Source organism: Symphalangus syndactylus, chromosome 6 (assembly GCF_028878055.3).
Source record: "Symphalangus syndactylus isolate Jambi chromosome 6, NHGRI_mSymSyn1-v2.1_pri, whole genome shotgun sequence".
NCBI classification, from domain to species: Eukaryota; Metazoa; Chordata; class Mammalia; order Primates; family Hylobatidae; genus Symphalangus; species Symphalangus syndactylus.
The window spans coordinates 148,219,020-148,243,552 of record NC_072428.2 but is presented as its reverse complement, the minus strand read 5'-3'; the positions used below and the strand labels follow the sequence as shown (position 1 = coordinate 148,243,552).

The window sequence follows — 24,533 nt, the reverse complement described above, 5'->3', positions numbered from 1 at the left end:
CCACCTCCCGGGTTCAAGTGATTCTCCTGCCTCAGCCTCCTGAGCGGCTGAGATTACAGGCGCCCACCACCATGCCCAGCTAATTTTTTTCTATTTTTAGTGGAGACGGGGTTTCACCATGTCGGCCAGGGTGGTCTTGAACTCATGACCTTGGGTGATCACCCACCTTGGCCTTCCAGAGTACTGGGATTACAGGCATGAGCCACCGCGCCCAGCCACTAGAGGTGAATTATCCGTAAGGAGAAAAGCTTGGATAAATGTTCTTCCAGCCCAATGCAGAGGTGCTGGCTGCTGGCATCTTTTGAACCGCAGATTCCATTTCTTCCTCTGTAAAATGGAAACAGTGTCTTCTGTTATGAGAAGAAATTGAATCCTATCAGCCAAGGACTCCAGAAATTGATGTGCTTTAAGCAAATGGGGATAAAAAGGAGAGGAATTTATTTAAAAAATAAAAATAGCATATATTGATGTCTCATGACATGTACAGGGGACTGCAGTTGAGTCTCAGGAACAGAATGGAACCAGGAATTTGAAAGCCTTCGTGACTGTCTCCACCTCTGCTCGCTCTCCTCTCCCTCTGAGACTAGCTTCATCTGGTGCGGCAGTCCACGTGTGGAATAGCATGCCTGCCAGCACTGAGAAAGCATTGCGTCTTTCTGTATCCTTGGCCTCTCCCCTCTGCCTTCCAGAGTACTGGGATTACAGGTGTGAGCCATTCCAGCTGGGTCAGATACCAACCCCTGGACCAGCTGGGGGTAGGAGGGTTGCAGTGTTTGAGCAGGGCTCCCTGAAGCCCATTCTTACAGCCTTGCAGATGAGGCTGCAGTGAGTTCCAGAGTCAGGGCCACAGGCACATCCACAGACTCAGACCACACATTAGTAACTGGGAGTTTTTGCAGTATTTATCATGCTGTTTTCACCGACTTTCTGGGATCTGTGGTTTGATGTTTTATATTATTTTGGACAGTCTTGCCCACCCCTAGTAGAGGGGGTACAGAGGAGCTTCCTGTTGTCCTGGTCCATCCTGGGTCTTGGGGCCAGAGCTCTCCCAGAGACCCTGCTGCTCCTCCCTGTGCCTTGTGTCTTTGGCGGGTCTTTTGCAGGAGAGTCTGCACCTGCCCCAGCAATACAGGGTCTCTACCGGCCTGGGACATTGCCCTACCACGTCCTTAAGGGAGCTCTCCCCAGCTGCAGTGGGTCCTCAAGGTGCTTCCCTCCCCCATGGCTTCTGTCCCTTAAGATGGAAGGTGGGGCAGGGCTTGCTTTGTGCCCTTCTACAGTGGCAGCTGCCTCCTCCTGGGCTCCCCCCCAGTGGGAAGTGTCTTCCCTGGGGCCGTCTTTGCACACCGGGGATGCAGGTGCCACCACGTGATGTGCACACCTCTGTGGTTCTCTGGCCCACCCACACTTGGCCTGTGGGCTTTCATTAGGATCTGGCTGGAGTCATCTCACTTGTTTTGTGGGGATCTCGTCCTCCTTCAAGTTCAGCTCACTCCTGCCTCTCCTCCCTCAGAGCTGCCCGGAAGGAGGGGTTTCAGGCTGGCTGGTGGCTCAGGATGTCAGCTCTCCTGTGTGGTCAAAAGTGAAGCTCTCAGAAGTCCTGGGACTTAGAAACATAAGAGAAACATTTTTGAACTTTACCAACAGCCCCGATCTGCTAAATAAGAAACTGGAGAAAGGTGGGAGCCCTGAGTTTGTATTTCCAACAGACTTCCCAGGCGGTTCTTGTTCTGAACTGTGGAGCTCGATGCAGCCAGGACGCCAGGCATACAGCACATGGTCAGGTGCCAAGTGGCTGCCCTGGAACTGTAAACGTTACCCACACCCGTCACAACGGATTAGGGAACGTGGAGAGAAGAGGGGCATCTGTGCTCTTCATGAAATACGTGGATCCATCTGTGTCGTTGCAGTTGAAACCTGACATTGTTTTCCGATCATGGAGCACAGTACACGTTCTGCTTCTCATAGAAGAGCCACAACAGCTCAGAGGTGACTTCCTGTCCTTTGGAAATGCCTGTTCCACTGGCTTTTCAGTTTCCTGAAATAGCTCAGTCCTCCAGAGGCGAGGCTCCCAGCATCCTGAGGCACGTGTCCGTGGGGAAGGAGGGGCACGCTAATTTTAGTTGCTTTTCCAAAGGCGCCTTCTAAAGCCAGGCCTTTATCGGGCCCTGCTGATGGCTTCTCCATGGTGCCCTCGTGTGGACCTCAGACTGGGCTTTGGAGCCTCCCTGTCTCACACACCCATTTTGTCCTTCCTACACACTCGTTCTCTCTCACACTTGTTCTTTCACACTTGTCCGCACTCATTCTCACACACGTTCTCACACGGTTTCATTCTCACACATTTGTTCTCATGGACACACATTTTCACACTTGTCCTCACACATGCTTGAGCTTCCATACTCATTCTCACACTTGTTCTCATGCAGACTCGTTTTCACACCGATTCTCACACTTGTTCTCACACTTGTTCTTTCATACGTTTCTTTGTTCTCACATACACACTTATTTCACGTTCTCATTCTTTGTCACACACCCTTGTTCCTTCACACTCATTCTTGCTTTGTTCTCACACTCCCACTTTCACGCTAGTTCTCACACTCATTCTCACATTTTCTCACACTTGCTATTCCACTCACACTTGTTCTCACTCGTTTCACTCCTCCTCACACTGTTCTCACACACACTTATTTCACACTCGTTCTCACACACATTCTCATACTTTCAACACTCAGATTTCACACCCACACTTGTTCTCACCCTTTCTTTGACACTCCTCACACCTCTCACTTTGTTCTCACACACATTCACTCACATTTGTTCTCGTTCTTTCACACTCACACCTCTCACACTTTGTTCTCACACACTTGTTGACTGTCACACTTTGTTCTCACATTCGTTTCACACTTGTTCTCATTCTTGTTCTCTCATAGTTGTTCTCACATGTTCTGTCTTACATTCGTTCTCACACTTGCTCTTATGTTCTCACTCGTTCTCCCATATTCTCACACTTATTTTCTCTCTCACGCTCATTCGCACATTAGTTCTCTGTCCCTCTTTCTCATACAGATTCACACTTAGCCTCTCACACTTTTCCTCTCACATTCTCACTCATACACACGTGTTTCCTTTCTCTCTTCCCACTCGCTCCCTCCGTCATTACAGCCTCTGGCTTTTGCTCCTTCACCGTTCCCCGTGCTCAGGGACAGGCCTTTCAGTGCCTTGAACATGGGGACCCGTTTGCCTGGCGCCTTCTTTCTTGCATTCAAATCTCTCTTCCTTTCAAAAGCCAGCTGAGTCCTTTCCTTCCACAATTCCTGCTCCTGCCTCCCTGACGATTAGTTTCTCTGAACTTCAGCAGCACTTAAATGTATCTCAGTCTTTTCAACAAGGCCCACGTGGGCATGCCCTCTGTTGCCTGACAAGCTTATACTGACTTCCTTGTTTTGTGTTTTTAATACTCCGTCGTTGATAGTTAATATTCTTTTTGAGGTTTTGTTTTAGACAAAGTAATGAAGTTGTTTTTCTGAAATGATTCTAAGACAAGTGGTCAGAAATAGTCTCTGTTTGTTTGGTTTATATTTGGCCAGTTGTGCTTTGATTATAGATGGTTCCTCATCTGAGATTAAAGTGGGACAGAACTTCAAAAGTAAAAGGGTAAATGTTCGCTGTAATGCTTACTTACATGGCACATGTGCTAGTCCTTGATAGTGGCGAGAAAGATCTTAATTGCTCAAAGGGATTTCCAGGGAAGGAAGCCTTCAGGTGATGACTGTGGTCGCAGGCAATGGGCTTGGAGCCAGGCGCGTGGCTTCTGTGCATTGTCTGACTTAGTCCTCACAGGATGGGATTGTTTGCATATTACTGGTGAGGAAAATAAAGGCCAGTTTATCATTAAAATGGGAACTTTGGTAGGGATGCTTCTAGTATTGAAATTTATTCTCTAAAATCTCCCAAATTGTACTTTAAAGTTTAGAAACTTTGTTCTTGAATGGTCTCTTTCGTAGGTAGTCATTCTCAGTGACAGATTTGGAAATGGATGTTTAGGGTGTCACAATAATGGGGGCTGGGGCCCCTATTGCCCTTAGTGGCAGAAACCAAGATGGATGCTGACCACTTAAATGTCTTGTGCCTGTCAGTGTTGTGCAGCAGAGGACTGCCCCTCCCCACCCAAGGGCCAAGAACCCCCGTTCATAAGCTCTGCATAGCCTCTGTAAGCAAATACCCGAGTCAAGGTAGCTAGGCTTAGAAGCAAATGTGGGCTGGGGCTGTCTGCCGGTCATTCCACGTAGAGAGACTTAGAAGCAAGTGAGAAGTCAGTGAGCAAGATGAGGCACATCAGAGACAGGAGCAGATTGGGCAGTTTAGAGCAGAAGGGGCCGCAGCACCGTCTGCACAGCCGTCCTTAAAAATCAGTCGTTTCTTCCCATGTGGGTCCAGTGAAAAGATGAGGATTTCATTCTGTCCTTGGCTTATCTAGTTGTGAAAGGCAAAAAGTTACAGATAAGATTACTCCTCTAGGTCTCAGTTTACTTACCTGTGAAACTAAAATAAATGATTTTCTCAGTTCTAGGACTAACTGTAAATTTGAAGACCCACTTTTTAGCCTAGTTTTATGTGTAATTTTCAAAATGTATGTCTGTTTGGCTTCTTTTTTTCTTGAGATGGAGTCTTGCTGTGTTGCCCAGGCTAGAGTGCAGTGACTGTTCACAGAAAGAATCATAGATTGGAGCACACTACTACAGCCTCACACTCCTGGGCTCAAGCAATCCTTGTGCCACTACAGCTGGATCTCTTGCTTTGTTTTTGAGCTTACTCCAATAACCCTTTATGCTCTTTGCTATAAATAGAAAACTTCTCCCTACGTTTGATGCCTTTGATCTTTTGCTTTGATAGGCAAGAAGCCGTCTTTCGGGTTTCTAGATAGGCTTAAGGAAGTTTTATCTAGATAGTTTGCCTACAAGAAGAGCATTAATACTACCCATTTATGGAGGTTTTACTTGCCAAATTTGGGCAGTTTTTATCATTTAAAATGTAGCAAAACATTTATGTCATGCCCTCCCAGGCCTTTAAAGTCTTCATGTAAAACAGGAGGCTAGCGGTTTTGTCAGCTGTAAAGTTGCATCTTCTGTTCCTTCAAACAGAAACATACTTTTTAATCTAAACATGTGGATACTTTTCTTGGGGGCATGCTAAAAAAAATAAATAAATAAAAGTTGGGGCCAGCCAGTCACACGGTGTGATGTCATTTTTACATAGCACCTTTATACACGATATTAAAAAGTAGGTTTCTTGCATCGACTGCAAACATGTTTTGTACTCTGTGGATCCGAATCTTGGTGAGGAGAGCATTGCACCCCACAAAAGGCTGATGTGTCAATTAGCTGGAGAGACAGTGCCATCATTCTGGGTTGCAGTTCTGGTGAAGTACGTAGGATGTTAACACTGCTGATGGAAATGGTTTTCAGATTGCCACATGGAATAATAGTATGGAACGTTAAATTTCAGGAATAGGAGGAGATTCTTTCATTATTTTCCTCCTTCCACTTTGTACATTTTTTTAATAGCCTGCAACTAGTTACATTTATCTTTTTTTTTTTTACATTTTTATCCATAATACAATTAACTTGACTAAAGCCAGTGTCTGTTTCATGTAAATATATTAACAGGTCCAAAATCACCAACTAAAATTAGCTTTATACTGACTTTTTCTAAAGTCAGTCCTTGTCTCACCCAAATATTTTAACAAGTCCAAAAATACCACATAGCTACTTGGAACCATATTAAAATCTCATTATAACATAAATTTCAAGTTTTCTACGTTACAGATTTCTCCTTGAAAGATAATGACATTGAAAAATGCTCAAGAGAGTTGTTAATTCTGTTTCCCAAAACTTCCTGGATAAAACAATTCTACCTTAATGCTATTAAGACTATGCTAGGTGGTTTTTTCTTTAAGTAACAAGACAGACGTATAAAATATGAATACGACATTTAAGATGAAAGTGTTCACGGGCACACCTCGCTTTATTGTGCTCTGCTTTATTGCACTTCGTAGATACTGTGTTTTTACTAGTTGAAAGTTTATGGCAGCCCTGTGAAAAATAAGCCTGTCCATGCTGTGACATGAACAGCACGTGCTCACTTCATGGCTCTGTGTGATGTTTCGGCAATTCTCGCAGTATTTCACACTTTTTCATTATTATTATATCTGTGACTGTGGTCTGTGGTCAGTGATCTTTGTTGTTTCTAATGTAATTGTTTTGGGGCATCACAAACCATGCCCGTGTAAGATGGCGGATTAGTCCATTCTCACACCACTGTAAAGATACTACCTGAGACTGGGCATTTTATAAAGAAAGGAGGGTTAATTGACTCAAGGTTCTGCATGGCTGGAGAGGCCTCAGGAAACTTACAGTCCTGGCAGAAGGCGAAGGGGAAGTGAGGCACGTCTTACATGGTGGCAGGAGAGAGAGAGAGAGAGTGCACAGGAGAAACAGCCACTTTTAGAACTATCAGAACTCGTGAGAACTCCCTCACTATCATGAGAATAATAGGGGAGAAACTGTGCCCATTCCAATCACCTCCTACCAGGTCCCTCCCTCAACACGTGGAGATTACAGTGCGACATGAGATTTGGGTAGGGACACAGAGCCAAACCATATCAAATGGCCAGGTTAATTCGTAAATGTTGTATCTTCTGACTGCTCCACTGACTGACTGTTCTCCTATCTCTCCCTCTCCTGGATCTCCCTACTCCCTGAGACACAACAATATTGAAATTAGGCCAATTCACAACCCTGCAGTGCTCTTTATGTATTCAAGTGAAAGACAGAGTTGCACACCTCTCACTTTCAATCAGAAGCTAGGTGGCTCACGCCTGTAATCCCAGCACTTTCGGAGGCTGAGTGGGGCGGATCACTTGAGGTCAGGAGTTTAAGACCAGCCTGGTCAACATAGTGAAAACCCCTCTCTACTTAAAAAAAAAAAAAAAAAAAAAAAAATTAGCTGGGCGTGGTAGTGTATGCCTGTAGTTCCAGCTACTTGGGAGGCTGAAGCAGGAGAATCACTTGAAGCTGGGAGGCAGAGGTTGTAGTGAGCCAAGATGGCACCATTGCACTCCAGCCTGTGCAACAGAGCAAGACCTTGTCTCAAAAAAAAAAAAGCGAAGCTAGAAATGGTTAAGCTTAGCGAAGAAGCCATGTTGAAAGCCAGCACAGGCTGAAAGCTAAGCCTCTTGTGCCAAACAGCCAAATTGTAGATGCAAAGGAAATATTCTTGAAGGAAAATAAAAGTGCTGCTCCAGTGAACACACCAATGGTAGAGAAACAGCCTTCTTGCTGATAGGGAGAAAGTTTTAGTGCCTGGAGAGATGATCAGCCCAGACATTATATTTCCTTAAGCCAGAGCCTAATCCACAGCAAAGTCCTAACTATCTTCACTTCTGTGAAGACTGACAGAGGTGAGGAAGTTGCAGAAGAAAAGTTTGAAGAGGTCGGTTTATGAGGTTCACGGAAAGAAGCCATCTCCATAACATAAAAGTGTAAGTTAAAATAGAAGGTTATCCAGAAGATCTAGCTAAGATCATTGATAAAGGTGGCTCCACTAAACAACAGATTTTCAATGTATATTAAACATCCTTCTGCTGGAAGAAGATGACATCTGGAACTTTTCCAGCTAGAGAGGAGAGGTCAGTGCCTGACTTCAAGGCTTCAAAGGACAAGCTAACTGTCTTGTCACAGCTAATGCAGGTGGTGACTTTAAGTTGAAGTAAGCACTCATTTCCCATTCTGAAAACCATAGGGCCCTTAAGAATTGTGCTAAATCTACGCTGCCTGTGCTCTATACCTGGAAAAACAAAGCCTGGATAACAGCACACCTTTTTACACCCTGGTTTACCAAATATTTTCAGCCCACTGTTGAGACCTGCTGCTCAGAAAAAAAAAGAGTCCTTCAAAATATAACTGCTCATCAGCAGTGCACCTGGTCACCCAGGAGCTCTGATGCTGATGTACAAGGAGGTGAATGCTGTTTTCTTGCCTGCTGACACCTCATCCATTCTCCAGCCCATGGATCAAGGAGAAATGTCAACTCTCAAGTCTTATTATTTAAGAAATACATTTTGTAAAATGATAGCTGCCACAGACAGTGATTCCTCTGATGGATCTGGGCAAAACCTCCTGGAAAGGATTCACCATCCTAGATGCCATTGAAAACAGTAATTCATGAGAAGAGACAAAATATGAACTTAACAGGAGTTTGCAAGAAGTTGATTCCAACTCTCATGGATGACTTTGAGGGGTTTAAGACTTCAGTGGAAGAAGGAAGTGCAGGTGGAAGGGAAATAGCGAGAGAACTGTAGTTAGAAGTGGAGACTGAAGAGGGGACTGAATTGCTGCAGTCTCAGGATCAAAGTTTAAGGACGAGAAATTGCTTCCTATGACTAACAAAGAAAGTGGTTTCCTGAGATGGAATCTACTCCTGGTGAAGATGCTGCAAACATTGTTGAAATGACAATAAGCGATTTAGAATATCACATAAATTTAGTTGATAAAGGAGTAGCAGGGTTTGAGCGGATGACTCCGATTTTGAAAGCTGTTCTGTGGGTAAAATGCTATCAAACAGCATGGCATGCTACAGAGATCTTTTTTGAAAGGAAGAGTTAGTCAATGCAGCAAACTTCACTGTTGTCTTATTTTGAGACGTTGTCGCAATCACCCTAACCTTCAGCAGCCACCACCCCAGTCAGTCAGCAACCACCAACACTGAGGCAAAACCCTCTACCAGCCGGATTACGACGTACTGAAGGCTTAGGTGATCGTTAGCATTTTTCCGCAATAAGGTGTTTTAAAATAAAGGTATGTACATTTTTTAAAAGATATAATGCTATTGTGCACTTAATAGACTATAGTTTAAACATAACTTTTGTATGCCTTGGGAAACCAAAAATGTGTGACTCACATGTTGCAATATTCCCTTTACTGCACTGCTCTAGAACCCAGCCCACAGTATCTCTGAGGCATGCCTGTATAGGAAAAATTCTTTATTTCTTTATTAAATAGCATCTTTGAATTGTATTCTCTTTATTCTTTTAACTACAATGGCCTCATCTAATTTTATTTAGAAGCTTACCTGCCACTTTCCTGGACACAGCCACCCTTTCCTGAAGTTTATGTTGCTCCTGTGTCTCATGGCTCTGCGGATGGAGCAGTCACCATTGGGTGTCCTCTGATGGTGTGCTGTGCGAGGTGCTTGCATTTTAACCTGAGTCGAATGCAAGATTCTCTGCTATATCTTTGATACGTTCTTACTTCCTGAAGTAGATTTGTGATCAGAAGTAACAACCTTCAGAACTAAATGATAGAATCCTGTTGCGATGCCTTTTAAATCTTAGTTTCTTCATAACAGGTATTTTTGTATGACCAGAATGTTTTGTTGTGGCAGGGAGTACCTGTTCCTTTTTAAGTTGTGTAAGAGAAAAGAGAAAGGAAAATGAGCTCTTAAGTCAGTGTTTATAAATATATTCATATGATTTAGAATGTAGAGGTTTAGCCAGGTGGTTCAATGGGTGGACTAGGGAAAAACATTTATTTTAAGGGGGAGGTAAAGCATAGGTTGATACTGATGTTTGCAATCCAGTTTGAAAATCAGTTGCCTATTTTTTCCTTCCTAATTTTTTATATTTATATCTCATTTCTGTTACACTGAGAAGTCTTAGCCTTTCAGCATCTTAAAAATTGTTTTTTGTTTGTTTGTTTGTTTTTAAGTGTTGTTCTATCTGTAAGAATCTTGACTCTTCCACTTTATATTTGCTTGCAACCAAAAAGGGATTCAAGCAGTTTTGTTACTCAACTATATGGGTGATTGAGATCATGCAATTTTACTTAGAATTTCTTCTGCAAATATAGAACACAAGTAATTTTATTATGTGCTGTTTTGTTAGGAAAAGCAGCATTTCTAATCAATAGTTTTTACCAACCCACCTCTACTTAATGGAATGTTAGCTAACTGTATGGGAATTATTCTAAGATAAACACAGATGTCGAATGAGTGGGTACAGCATGGTCTGCTAATTGGAAAATACAAAGTGAAACAATGATAAAGTCCATTATTTAACTGCCAGGTAGGCTGGGTTTTAGTATTGTTTTTGGTGAGGTATGTGAAAAGGACATTTTCATACACTTTGGGTGGGAATGTAAATGGGTACAGTATTTTTGGAGGGCAGGTAGGTACCATCTATTGACATTAAAAATGAACATAAGCCTTTGACCCCAAATCGCACTTTTTGAATGCTAGTCTGCATATGTATACAAGAACATGTATGTAAAAAGACATTCCCTGACTCATTATTTGTAATTACAGTAAAGAGAAATTGTCAAAATTCTAAGTATCCATCCACAGGAGAGTGGGTAAATAAATTATTTTATGATTTTACTAGCGAAAACTGTGACATTATCAAAAAACAGAAAGAGGCAGGTCTCCACGTACCACCAAAGAAAAATGTCCTTGGTATATTACAAAGGATGAAGGGTGTGGGTCTGTGTTGTGTACTAACCCATTTTGTCTATAAAGAAACAAGCCTGTGTGCACCTGATTTGATAATTGGAAACTGTTTGGAACTTAATATTTTGCCCTTGTTTTAAAACAGCTTTTAGAAATTAACTGGACAGGACTGACGAATCTTCTGGATATCCCTGGATTGAAGTAAGTCTCGTGTCTGGTCCTGGAGGCTTAGCGTTCGAGGGCGTGTTGTGCATTTTGGATGTCTTGACAATAGTGTGAGAATGGTTAAGACCTGCGTCTGCCAAGTGAAGGGGCGTCTTCTCCACAGGCTGTCGTGAGAAACAAGCAGAGGGTACAGGCGCTTTGTTGTGCCCACCGGGAGCTGCTGGGAAGCGATGGGCCAGGGCAGGAGGGCTCTGGAGTGCCAGCTCAGCACTCGGTCTTCATTTGCGTTTGTTCACCACAAGGTGTCTTCCTGGCCTTGGCATTTTAGAAAAGTAGAGGCCTTTTAATATTTTGTAAGCCAGTTTGCAATTTTTTTTTTTTATCTTCTCAGAAACAATAAAGGAAACTTTAAAAGGAAATGCTTTCCAGGGTCTCTCCAGCCTGTGGCTACCCCACCCTTTCCGTCTTTTTTTTTTTTTTTTTTTAACCTCTATTCCATTCCTTTTTGAAATGGGCTGGGGACAGTGTCGACTTCACCAGGACTCTTGAGTGTGAGAGGTGAGGAACTTGAAGTTCCGTATCATTTCACTGGGATTCCCTTCATTATTCTGTAACGATCTAGTGTCTAAAACAGGAGAAAAATGTTCCATAACAAACATCTGAGGCCCTGGAGTGTGCGTCCCTGCTCAGAGACAAGGAGTCATTCTAGTTGCCACGGTCCCATTACCTGAAACAGTGCGTGGGGCTGTGGGTGGCAGACCTGTTGGTCACCTCCAAATAGGAAGTTTCGAAATTACAGCCTCTAAATGCTTTTGCTGGCTTTACCGTTTTATTTGAAAGTTAAAGCATATCACCTGTGGGTTAAAGTTACATGTTTCTAGTGGATATTTTCTAGTGTGATTTGTTTTTCCTAAAATAGTTTAGAAAATTATGAAACTTGGTTTCAGACTATTTTTTTATTCTCGTATATTTGTTTATGCCTCTGAAATGGCCTTTGTAAAGAGTTTTGTTTCATTATTAGGGAAAAATTAGGACTTTAATTATCTGAAGCACAGTCATAATAAAAGTCCTTTTTAGGTGCTGTGGTTTACTGGATACAGAAAAACGCTGTGATCTTTAAAAGATCTACAGAAAGAAAGCACAACTTTAAAAGATTGGTTAAAGAGTTCATTAAGATTCTGGTTGCAAGCAACAAACCTGACTCAAGTGGTCTTAAGTAGGTAAATAAGTACTTTTTTTGTTTGTTTGTTGTTTTTTTGTTTTGTTTTTTGTTTTTTGAGATGGAATCTCACTCTGTTGCCCAGGCTGGAATGCAGTGGTGCAATCTCAGCTCACTGCAGGCACCACCTCCCGAGTTCAAGCAATTCTCCCTGCCTCAGCTTCCCAAGTAGCTGGGATTACAGGTGCGTGCCACCACGCCTGGCTAATTTTTGTATTTTTTTTAGTAGGGATGGGGTTTCGCCATGTTGGCCAGGCTGGTCTTCAACTCCTGACCTCAGGTGATCCTCCTGCCTCAGCATCCCAAAGTGCTGGGACTACAGGCATAAGCCACTGCACCCGGCCAGTAAATAATATTTTCAAAAAGCAGTTTATTCACTCTTCCAACAATGGGCGCCCACTGCCTGCTCTGAGCTAGCCGCAGCCGCTCGTGCATGGGACACAGCTGTGCTTGTTTCCTGCTCAGCAGCTGGAAAGCTGGCATGTCCTCTGAGGGGTTTCAGATGGAGCCGGTGTTGGCACCATAAGGGCTCTCTCGCCAGCTCCCCACCCATGCAGGGTGGGCGTGTCCCTCGTGGGCTTGTTTTCAGGCAGGCTCTTGCTGTGCCTGCAGCTACAAGCTTTTAGTCTGTGGACTTAGTCGCCTTTCCCGCTAGGTCCCGACCCGACTTGTGTGTGCAAGGGCCACCCTTGGACAGATTCCTGCGACTCCGATGATCAGGTTTCACTCTCATGCACACCCCTACGGAAGGCAAAGAAATGGATCACTTGTGTGGAAAAATTCCAGTGAATGGGAGAATCCCCCAAAGCAAAAACTTTCACTAGAAATAGGGGGAGGAGATACTATTTAGCCAAATGGAACAAACATCCACGCATATCAGTGTAGAAAAAAGTATTTGATTTTGCCTCCCTTCAGTACCATAGGAGGACTGAAATAAAACAGCATTATTGAGCATCTACTCTGTAAATAACGTTGTATTGATACTGGCAACCTGAAAGGGCAGAGTCAAAGAATGCGTTCTGCCCCGGCAAGCCTACAGTTTGGGGAAGTGGATCCCTGATTCATTTTATTTAAAAGTCATTCACACATACACACATAAATACAGAGATACATATACATGTGTAGCTCCATTCTATTTGATAATTTATATGTAGGCTCTTTTTATATAGTAGTCATTTCTAGCTATTTTATTTTTATTTTTCATTTTTTTTTCAGAGATAGATCTCACTGTTTCTCAGGCTGGCGCCAACCCCCTGGGCTCCAGGGCTCTTCCTGCCTCAGCCTCCCAAGTAGCTGAACTATAGACTTGTGCCACTGCACCCAGCTTCTCTTGTCTTATATGTAGCTTTTATATATGTAATACAAAATATAATCATATATGTATAATTATGTCATTAAAAAGATATACTTACATAACATAAATACACAAACACCATTCAAAAACAGGCTGTTGTATAAAAGGGAGATGTAAAAATATCTCTTCTAAGTTTATAGATATAGGTATATATAATTTATACACAATTATGTAGATTTTGTATAATAAATTGTTTACATAAATCATGTACTAAAATTTAATAGGTATGTACGTAAAATTGGGGCTACTAGTTCTCACTCAGTCTATCAAATCACAGCTATAGCAACCCTTAGGTTATAAAAGTGAATGTTAAATAACTATGAGGCTCAATGCGGTGGCTCACACCTGTAATCCCAGCACTTTGGGAGGCTGAGGCAGGTGGATCGCCTGAGGTCGGGAGTTTAAGACCAGCCTAGCCAACATGGTGAAATCCCATCTCTACTAAAAATCAAAAATTAGTTGGGCGTGGGCTCACGCCTGTAATCCCAGCTACTCGGGAGGTGGAGGTTGCAATGAGCCAGGATCACACCATTGCACTCCAGCCTGGGCAACAGAATGAGACTCTGTCTCAAAAAACATAAATTAAAAAAATAATAATAAATAACTATGAACTTAACATAATGAAATCTTGTCCCAAGCTTTATAAAATGAGCATCCACATGCTATATTGATTACAAAAAGAAACCCCAGACATTACAGAGTAAGAATAATGCCTGAATTCCTTCACTACACCATAACTTTGGACTATCCCTATTAAATATCCATTATGTTTTGATAAGCGGCTCTAAGCTAAGTGTTGAAGGCATAAGAAGGGTGAAGATTATGATTAAATATCTGTTACGTTTTGATAAGCGGCTCTGAGTGTTGAAGGCGTAAGAAGGGTGAGGATTATGGTGGAAACAAAATACGGGTGATGAGCAGTCATGGTTCCGAAGGACACACAGGGAAATAGTGACTCGCAAGAAAGTAACCACTGCAGGAGACGCTTCTGTGGAGACCTAGGGGAGCAGCGTCCACATCCACAGTTCAGGGACGTGCAGGGCGTAGTGGTGTGAGGAGGCGCAGTGAGGGGAGCCCCGCCAGGGAGCTCTGTCAAAGCTGCTGTGGCCCCCGAGGCCAGGAGTCTGTGTGGGAGAAAGGTGGTGGGTCCTGCCCCTGCATGGTGAACCCACAGCCAGTGTCTGCTGGCTGAAGCCCCCCGAATCTCTGTGGAAGTATTAACTGAATAACTGACCTGTTCATGAGTAGAGTAGTGTTACATACGGTTTTTCTTTTGGGGATTTTTTTAAATTTTTTCCCATATTAAACTGAAAAGTCCTTGAGGTGCTGGGTTATCACATGTGGACACTGTCTTGTGGTGGGTGCTTGGACATTATTTGTTGAACACTGATGATTATCACTGTCTCAGTGGATATTTTTGTTTGTAATTATGTATGTTAATAATTTTAGCATCTAAAACGTTACTGGCGAGAAGCAAAGTACGTTTGCAACTTCACAGTTCAGGTAAAGGTGTTATACAGCAATGAAACTTAGGTTTATAAATGCTTTTAAGAGTGCTGCGCAGTATTTAATTCTCACGTTTACCCTAAAGAATAGGACATATATATGTTTGTTTGTTTAAATAGAGATGAGGGGGTCTCACTGTATGTTGCCCAGGCAAGTCTCCAGCTCCTGGGCTCAAGCGATCTTCCCACCTTAGCCTCCCCAAAGTGTAGGGATTACAGGCATGAGGCACCATGCCCGGCCAAAAAAGATATATTAAAAGTACATCTTTGACCAGGCGTGGTGACTTACGCCTATAATCCCAGCACTTTGGGAGGCCAAGGTGGGTGGGTCACCTGAGGTCAAGAGTTCAAGACCAGCCTGGCCAACGTGGTGAACCCTGTCTCTACTAAAAATACAAAATTAGCCAGGCGTGGTGGCACACGCCTGTAATCCCAGCTGCTTGGGAGGCTGAGGCAAGAGAATTGCTTAAACCCAGGAACCGGAGGTTGCAGTGAGCTGAGATCATGCCATTGTACTCCAGCCTGGGCAGCAAGAGCAAAACTCTGTCTCATTAAAAAAGCGAGTATATTTTTTCCTTTAGCCTAAGCAATTTTATTCACTTTACTTAGTTTGCTGTGCAGTGATGTATAGTATTTCAAAATTATTAACGTGTTCAATACTTAAAGTGTTGGATAACGGATAAGAGAGAACAAAGTAAGTTCTCCTTCAGTGGGGGCTGGTGTACAACAACGGGGAAATGGGATGTGTATATAAACATGAATGGGCCAATGAATGTTATTCTCTGTACTTCTATGTATGAAATATTTTATGTTAAAAAAGTCAATGAGGTGTATTTTGGTAAATAAGTATGAAATCTGTGATGAGATAGGAATACATTAAATGTATTTAGGAAATTATGAAGTGTATTAGGTTGGTGCAGAAGTATTTGCGGTTTTTGCCATTTTTTTTTTTTTTTTAATTGCAAAATCCACAATTACTTGCAATAACTAGAAGTTTACCTTGTATTTTATAAATAAATTCTGTATCATAGTCACCATAGTAGTATCACAGCTAAAGTATTGAAATGCGGGTTGTAAATATTGCACTGGAGGAATGAGATAACTCCTACTCTGTAAATAAATGGGACATTACATCATATTCGTGGTAAGTCTGTTGTCAAAGGTGAGAGAAGCATTCACATGTCTGATAGTCCATTTGCTCTTTTTGTCTCCCAACGAACAGTGGTTTATCAGATACTATCATTTTGGATATAATATCAAACTATCTGGTGCTTCCCAATCGAATCACCGTTCCACTTGTCAGTGAAGTTCAAATAGCTCAGTTGCGGTTTCCTGTACCAAAGGTAAGAATGTCCTGGCATCCGTTCACATTTAAAAACAGATCTTGGAGACCTGCCTGCCTGTGGGTGTGGCATTGGGTGCTGTGACTCTTTGTCTCTCCCCAGCAGCCAGCTTGCCACACGGGTCTTGATGCATTGACTATTGGTTGTCTGTCACTTTCCTTAAGAGACTTGACTGATGTACGCTGACCCTAAAGCTTGTCATGGAGACAGCGGGATGATTCTCACCCCATAGCTGTGTTCCTCAGAGGGGTCAATAGGGATTTAGGTACATGGCACAGACATCTTAGTTACCTCAGAAAGCACATACTGCATTTGTTTTTATTAAAATGGACAGCCCTCAGCAGCAGGCACCAGTTTTCCTGGCAGTCATGATGAGAGCTTCATGTAATAATTTGTGTATTTTCTCTCAGATGTTAGAATTCCGTTGCCTCTGAAGCCATTTAATGAGTAACCTGGTAGAAGAAGCACTTATATAACAGCTTGACCTGGATAAAATGGAAAGAACAGAACTAGATTTTCATCGCAGCTCTTGAGTTTAGCTGTAGCTTTACTTTTATGGGCATATTACTTGGCGTAGCTGGGCCGCAGTTTCGTCATCTGTAAAATAGGACAGTACCCAGTACACAGAGCTGGTTGCAGATACTAATGTCCCCTTCATTTGAGCAAACTGAATAAATAACTGCAAAGTAGTCAAGAAGATGAGATTCCTTCTGCTGACTATGGAAGGGGTGGGTGGAGTGAAGGATCTCTCATGGGCTAAGGGCTCTTCAGTCACTCAGGTGTTAGATCCATGTCTGTTTAGTCTGTCTGGACTTTGGACTCCAGAAGCCAGTGAGCATTACCACCGTGGTGGTGTCTGTGGTAAGCAGTGCACACCACATTATTTATTTTTACTGAAACAGGATGTGGTAAATTGGTCCTGTTTCAGTGGATATGTTGTTTTTATTTTTGTTCGCTGAAGTAGAAGTAGATCACTTTCTCCTGATGCCTTTTTACTTTTTCTGGTTTAATTAGATCTAAATAATGGTGCACAAATTAACAGACATGCAGAGGCATCCTTATATTTTTTAAGAGTAACAATATGCCAGTTAATTTGGTGCTCAAATTGGTTATATCGTTGGCATTCAACAGCTTTAATGTGATGCTGTATATTAGAAAAGAATGTCTTTTTTCCTTAACTTCTGACTCTCACCTCTGGAAATGCAGGAATCCCTTTACATGTAGAAATCCTCGTGCTCCTCTGCACCTAAGCTTCTGATGCTCTGAGTACAGGTGAGCACCTGAGCCTGGATCTGGCTGCCCTTAGCTACGTGGGCTTGACAGCCAGTGTCGTCAATAGATGTGGCCCGATTATCTCAACTTTAGACATGTGAAAATATTTGACAAGAGCTGCTTCGAGTTTTTGAAGTGTGTTCCTCTGTGGAGGGACATGTATTCCTGTGCTGATTGAATGAGGAATATCACTCTGTAATTTTTTTTTTTTTTTTTTTTTTTTTTTTTTTTTGAGACAGAGTCTTGCTCTGTCGCCCAGGCTGGAGTGCAGTGGCACAATCTCGGCTCACCGCAAGCTCCGCCTCCTGAATTCACACCATTCTTCCACCTCAGCTGCCACCACACCTGGCTAATTTTTGTTTTTTAGTAGAGATGGGGTTTCACTGTGTTAGCCAGGATGGTCTCGATCCTCTGACCTCATAATCCACCCGCCTCGGCCTCTCAAAGTGTTGGGATTACAGGCGTGAGTCACCGTGCCTGGCCATCACTCTGTAATTTAAAAAAGGATGTGTGGAGGCAGAATGCTTCCTACCAAAAGGTGGCTGGAGCATCTTTGTTTGCCTTGGAAGAAGTAAGAGTGAATATTTTTTTTTCTTTTATCAGTAAAACAATATTTTAGGGAAAGGGCTATATTTGTTTGTTTATTTATTTATTTTGAGACAGGGTCTTGCTCTGTCGCTCAGGCTGGAGTGCAGTGGCGCCATCTCAGCTCACTGCAAGCTCTGCCTCCTGGGTTCAAGTGATTCTCACACCCCAGCCTCCTGAGTAACTGGGACTACAGACATGCGCCACCATGCCTGGCTAAATTTTTTGTAATTTTAGTAGAGATGGGGTTTTGCCATATTGGCCAGGCTGGTCTTGGACTCCTGGCCTCAAGTGATCTACCCATCTCGGTCTTCCAAAGTGCTAGGATTACAGGCGTGAGCCACCGCGCCTGGCCAAGACTATGTTTAAAGTCTATGAATAATACATATTTCAAAGTTGCAGTTTTCTCCTCTCTAAAATAAGGTTAATAACAATATTTCATAGGATTATTCTGAAAATGGAACAGCATAGTTACTGCATGTCTAATGCTTAGTGACAGGTGTGATACAACCTCTCATGTTATTACTCACTGTAGCACCAGATCTAGTACAGCTTGGTGGCCTGTGTCACCAGCCTCCTTGAGAGAAGCACGGTACCGTGCTGGGTCCTCTGCACTCGGCATCCCTGTGCCAGGAGCGCTCTCTGGGGCTGCGTGGGGCTGCCTGTCCTCGTGTCTCTGTGGAGGGGTCGTCCCTCCAGAAGCCCGTCTATTCTCCTCTGAGCCAGCCCCACCCAGGCACTGCTGCCTTGCCCTGCTCTTGTTTTTCTGCGTACCTGCTTCTCCTGTACACACTTGCATTTCCCCACTGCTGGGATGTACTCGGCACCAGAAGAGGGTCTTTATTCCCTCAGCACTCCTGATTCTCGAGACGGGGTCAGGCGCGTAGCTATCTTCCATGCCAGTTAAACGAGCCAGCCAAGGGTCTAACCTTCAGTTTGTTCTTCTTTTCAGGGTGTTCTAAGGATACATTTTATTGAAGCTCAGGATCTTCAGGGGAAAGACACTTACCTTAAGGGTCTTGTCAAGGGAAAGTCAGATCCCTATGGAATCATTAGAGTTGGCAACCAAATCTTCCAAAGCAAAGTCATCAAGGAGAACCTCAGTCCAAAGTGGAATGAAGTCTATGAGGTGGGGTGTCGTGTCTGCTGTGTTGCTGGGGTGGTGGGCTGAGCCCTGAGCGGGGTGGCCGAGCTCTCATTCCAGCACGGTCACGTGGGAGTGTGGCTAATTTAGGCCATCATTTAAATGTTCCTTGTTTAATTTCCCATCTTTAAAAAGTGTCGTACCTTCTCTCCTTACTACACAACATTCTTGTCATGCCAAGTAATGTTTTAAATCTTAATTACATGATGCTATCATACTAAATGATCAGCAAAATATTTTTCATAATGTGAGTAGCTTGTCTTTCTAAGTATAAAATGTTACGTGTGGTTATTAATGCAGAAAACACAAAAATGAGGTTAGTTATATACCTCCTTGCAAGCTTTTTTTTAAATTAGGACATCTTCACATGTCAGTGAATAGAGATCTACGTGATTTTTAATAACCATTCCATCGAATAGACTTACCCAGAGAGGCCCAGGCTATTCAGGTCAGCATTACAAACAGTGCTGTACAAGTAGAAGGTGAGTGTCTCTTTCTTCACTCAGCCAAGTTTTCCCCAGATAAAGCTCTTTAAAGTGAAATTGCTGGATCAAAAGTTACACATTTTTAAAGGACTGAAATATCTTTGTAGAATTACCCTTCAGAATAGTCATGTGATTTATACTCCACCATATTTTAAAGGACTGACACATCTGTAGAATTGCCCTTCAGAACAGTCGTACGGTTTATACTCCACCAGTTTCCTCTCCCCCACTCCTTTGTCAGTCTGGTCTCTTGCCAGTTTCTTACCCTGAGTGGTGCTAAGCAGATAACTTGTGGTTATTCCAAGATAGCATCTGAGTGGAGCCACTTCAGGACTAGAGGGATGTGTCCTGGATCTTTGGTCTGTCTCATGCCTTGCACCAAGCTTGTGGGTGACATACCATGACGTTGTTTTGGAGTGATTGAACTTGATCTATTGAGACGCAATCCAGGATCCCTAGAAACAAGCACAGTAGACTGTTACTGTGTGGCAGGTGTTTCACTGACCTCCCGTCATCCAGAGGTGTGTGTGACTCGACAATAAAAAAATAAGTGTTCTAAAAAGAATTTATTGGCCGGGTGTGGTGGCTCACAGTGGTAATCCCAACCCTTTGGGAGGCCGAGGTGGGTGGATCATTTAAGGTCAGGAGTTTGAGACCAGACTGGCCAACATGGTGAAACCCCATCTCTACTAAAAATACAAAAATTAGCCGGGTGTCGTGGCACATGCCTGTAATCCCAGCTACTTGGGAGGCTGAGGCAGGAGAATCGCTTGAACCCAGGAGGCGGAGGTTGCAGTGAGCCAAGATTGCGCCATTGCACTCCAACCTGGGAGACAGAGCGAGAGTCCATCTCCAAAAATAAATAAATAAATAAATAAAAAGGATTTACCACCAGAGAAAAGTACATGGTCATATTTACTACAATCATCATATCATACTCAGTGTATGACTATATTAGTAAAAATGCACTGAACTACTAACCGTTGATGTCTTAGGCTTTAGTGTATGAACATCCTGGACAAGAATTAGAGATTGAGCTCTTTGATGAAGACCCAGACAAGGATGACTTTTTAGGAAGGTAAATAAAACCCTCTGTGGTTATTGGAGGAGGGCATGGGGTCAGTCTTTCTTTTTAATAATCAAAAATATGTTTTAAAATACATTTGTATACTTGTTATATATTCATTAAATGGTTCTTAGATATAACAGTTGTTTCACCTTGGATTTCTTAAAACATTTTTATTCCTAAAAGTTTCACATTTAAGAGAAGTGAGTCTTCTAGATCTGTGCTGTCTATTACAGCAGCCACCAGCCTTAAGTTAATTAAAGTTAAATAAATTAAAAGCTCTATCTGAGTGGCACTCTCTTTGTTTATGAGGCTTAAAGCTACATGCGGAACCTGCCCCTGTACTGAGTTGTAGTGGACAGTTCTATTCCAGGTTGCAAAAATGGGTTTTTTAAGTTTTTTGAGTTGCTGGATTAATTTTTGTCAGGATATAGTAATTCACATTGGGAAAATAAATACTGATTTGTTCACTTCAATTGAACAACTAGTATAGCTTTAAAAATAAACTTTTAAAATGGTTATTGTTTAACCACCATTTGTTAATAATATCAGTTATTTCTAATTAATTTAACCTAATTAAGTTATTTGAATTAATTGTGGCAAAAAATATGTAGGGATAGAATACATTGGAGAGGTTCATACCTTATCAAGAATGGCCTTGCATGTTGTGGCCTGACTTCAGAGTTCATAAGACTTCCTAGGACAACTAGGAACAATTGAGAGATTTTAAGCCAGACAGGGGTAGATCAGGTGCTCATTCTAGGAGAATCGCTGTGTGGATTGGATTGTCGGAGGCTGAGCTTAGAGACTGGCAGACCAAATAAGAGAGCGTGTCATAGACCAGGACAGAGAGAATGCAGTGTAGACATAGATTGTGGGAGGCAGAAGAGGCTACAAGAAGAAGTGGGAGTATAATCATCCCATCTAGTTGTATCTGGCGTCTGGGGGTGGTGCCAATCTTGGAAGTACAGGAGGTTTAGGGGAACTGGAATGAGCCTCCTCTCAGTCACATCGAGTGAGAGCGTCCATCAGGCTCGATGCAGCATGGGTCTAGAACCTGGGAGCAAGGGTGGGGGAAGGTGAGGTTAGCGTTCACTGTGCGAGTGAGGAATCCACAGTAACGCACAACCCTACTGGAGTTGTGAGTGAACGTATAAAATAAGACGTTCCGAGAGGACGTATAAAATAAGAGGGTTGAGATGCTTTTAAACATTTTTTGATGCATAAAACATTGTAGGGAAGATGAGTTGTTTTTGTTTTTGTTTTATAGCTCTAACCTCAGCTGGGCCAAACTCAGTATTCTGAGCTCATAGAAACTCCATCTCACTCTTCCTTACTCTCCTGACACTGGGGGTGAGCTGGAGGAAGCTTGTGGAAGAATAGCCTGTTCCTTGATAAATTATTAGCGTTTTGTTGCATTTCTGGAGTGCTTGTTCGTAGACAAATGCTTAAGGTTGTTTCAGGAAGAAATGTGTTTCTATGTCTTAAAGTTGTTTCAGTAAGAAATGTGTTTCTATGTTCTAAAGTTGTTGTATTGTTATTTTTATAGTCTTATGATTGATCTCATTGAAGTTGAAAAGGAGCGCGTTTTAGATGAAGTAAGTTTCCCTGGAATGTGGGTCTATTTACAATTGCTGACTGAGTCCCTGCCCTGTGCCAGAGGAGCCACGAACCACCCCTTCACCATCACACAGTGCAGGAATCCTAATTAGTATGGCGTGAACAACATTTACTTCACAAATACTAAGCATTTAGGCCTTTTAGAAATAGCAAATGAAAAGAAATAAATTTAAGAGTCCATTCAGGTGCGTGTTGAGTCCCTACTATATGCTGGGAATCCTTACGGATATGAAGCATAAACGGACGTTATTGCAGACAAACATGCGATCCCTGCAGGAGTAAGAGCAGGGCTGTGCGAGACGCCCCCTAGTGATGGAGATTTTCAGGTGGTTGGAGGGAATAGTGGAGAAGGCACAGGGCGGCCAATGAGGCGTCTCACATGAGAGATGCCTGTAGAGACAGTGGGAACTCATGGCAAAGAGGCTCCACTTCTACCGTTTTATTGCCATCAGAATAAAAAGTATCAAAAAGGAAACATTTGTGGTGGCTTCTAAAAGAAGGGTAAGATTTAGATAAATGAAGCAAAATTAAACAAAAGTGTTGAATTCTGCTGCTTTCATAATCACACGTTTCCCTCCTTTGAGTGTTCAGCATTCATTGGCTGTGACATCTCATTTTCCTGGGTGTGCCAGGCACTGGATGGACAGTCCTGCCCATGGCTTCTATCATTTAGCGTTTGAGGAGCCTCTTTGATTAAATTATTTTGTGACTTTTAAGCTGATACAACTGTATACTATTTTATTAGTATAGAGTGATGAATTAGAACAAACAGATTAAATCATTTGATACTGAAATTCAGTATTTGGAATCAGTGTTGTATTATCTCTTGTCCTGTAATTAAAGGCCATTTGGTGGAGCATGCTTGCCTATGCCTGTGGTCCCAGATGCTGGGGAGGCTGAGGCAGGAGGATCACTTGAGCCCAGCCTGGGCAACATAGCAAGACCCCGATCTCAAAAAAAAGAAGTCTATTCACAGAAGACTTTACTGTCTCTAGGTAGTCCTAGAAAACATTTGAATTCTTATGTGTAAAGTAGGAATGATACTAGTACTTGCTTAGGGTTTCTGTTGGGGTCACGGGTTGGTGTGTGTAAAGCACTTAGAATGGTCTGCTCACCCCTGTCACTGCCATCACCTCCAAACGTGAGGTCACTGGCATCCACAGAGCGCAGAGCTGGATATGGTGAGGCTCAGCCTTTGCGTTACTGAGAACTGTTGTTGCCTCACGGTTAGTGAGCAGCATGGAACATTTGTAGAGACTGGGTTTAATTTGGATTTTTGATTCAGAAGAACTTTTGCTGAATGTAAACGTTTTTTTCTCCTCAGTGGTTCACTCTGGACGAGGTTCCCAAGGGGAAGCTACACTTGAGACTGGAGTGGCTCACGTTAATGCCAAATGCGTCAAACCTCGATAAGGTGTTGTGAAGCATGTGCTCTTGAAAACTACACAACCAACTACTCCTCAAAGCTGAGATTGGTCTCTCAGTTGTGTTGCTACTTGATTTTTTTAACAATTATAGCAGTAATTTTCATTATTGTGTAATAAGTCACTATAGTAGCATCAGGGATAAATTAAAGATAATGGAGTTTTTAAAATGAAATTTATAGGTCATTCATACCTGTTTTATCAGATCTTCAGTTTTGCGCTCGTTAAAGTGCAGGGATTTGAGAGCCAGAAATCACCTGAGTGCTTCATTTAATTGGCTTATATATGGAATAGTAGTCTTGTTATTTAAAAGGTATTTATTGTTTTAGTTCCGTCTCTATTGCATGGATTGGATGGTTTCTCACCTTTCTTATTTTTAGCGTAATCAACATGATACAGTCAGATAGAAGGAGTATCTGATCCTGTGGAAACATGGCTGCTAAGGCCTTTTTCCTTCCCTTTTAGGTGCTAACAGACATCAAAGCTGACAAAGACCAAGCCAACGATGGTCTTTCTTCTGCATTGCTGATCTTGTACTTGGATTCAGCAAGGAACCTTCCGGTAGGTAACACAGTGGTAACACCTGTGGGTGCGTATTTCCTAGCAGCTGCTCTTGCTTGTAACCACTGCTTCGTGCAGCACTCTGCATCACCTGTTCTCTTCTTGTTGCGTTTTCACTTCACATCCAAGTGCAGGAGAGTGGCAGTGGAGAGGGAGAAGTTACTGTTTGCTCTGGGAGTGCATACGTTTCTATTTACACATTTAGCTGGATTTAATGCAGTACATAGGAAAAGAAGATGAATAGTGGTCAGGAGAAGAAGTTAACTCTCTAGAAAATCACTAAGTAT

The 24,533-nt window shown here is 42.6% G+C and overlaps 1 protein-coding gene across 4 annotated transcripts in view; it reads left to right on the top strand.

Annotated features, from left to right (window-relative positions):
- Window positions 1–24,533, top strand: part of ESYT2 (extended synaptotagmin 2) — a 101,136-nt gene that overhangs the window by 47,322 nt on the left and 29,281 nt on the right. For 3 of the 4 annotated variants that reach the window (XM_055269696.2, XM_055269697.2, XM_055269698.2), the window contains exons 7-13: window positions 10,649–10,704; window positions 15,969–16,089; window positions 18,899–19,075; window positions 20,571–20,653; window positions 22,191–22,239; window positions 23,586–23,675; window positions 24,151–24,246. In XM_055269696.2, coding sequence (XP_055125671.2) covers window positions 10,649–10,704; window positions 15,969–16,089; window positions 18,899–19,075; window positions 20,571–20,653; window positions 22,191–22,239; window positions 23,586–23,675; window positions 24,151–24,246 — 672 coding nt within the window. The remainder of the gene's footprint in view (window positions 1–10,648; window positions 10,705–15,968; window positions 16,090–18,898; window positions 19,076–20,570; window positions 20,654–22,190; window positions 22,240–23,585; window positions 23,676–24,150; window positions 24,247–24,533) is intronic. The other variant, XM_055269699.2, reaches the window with a different exon arrangement.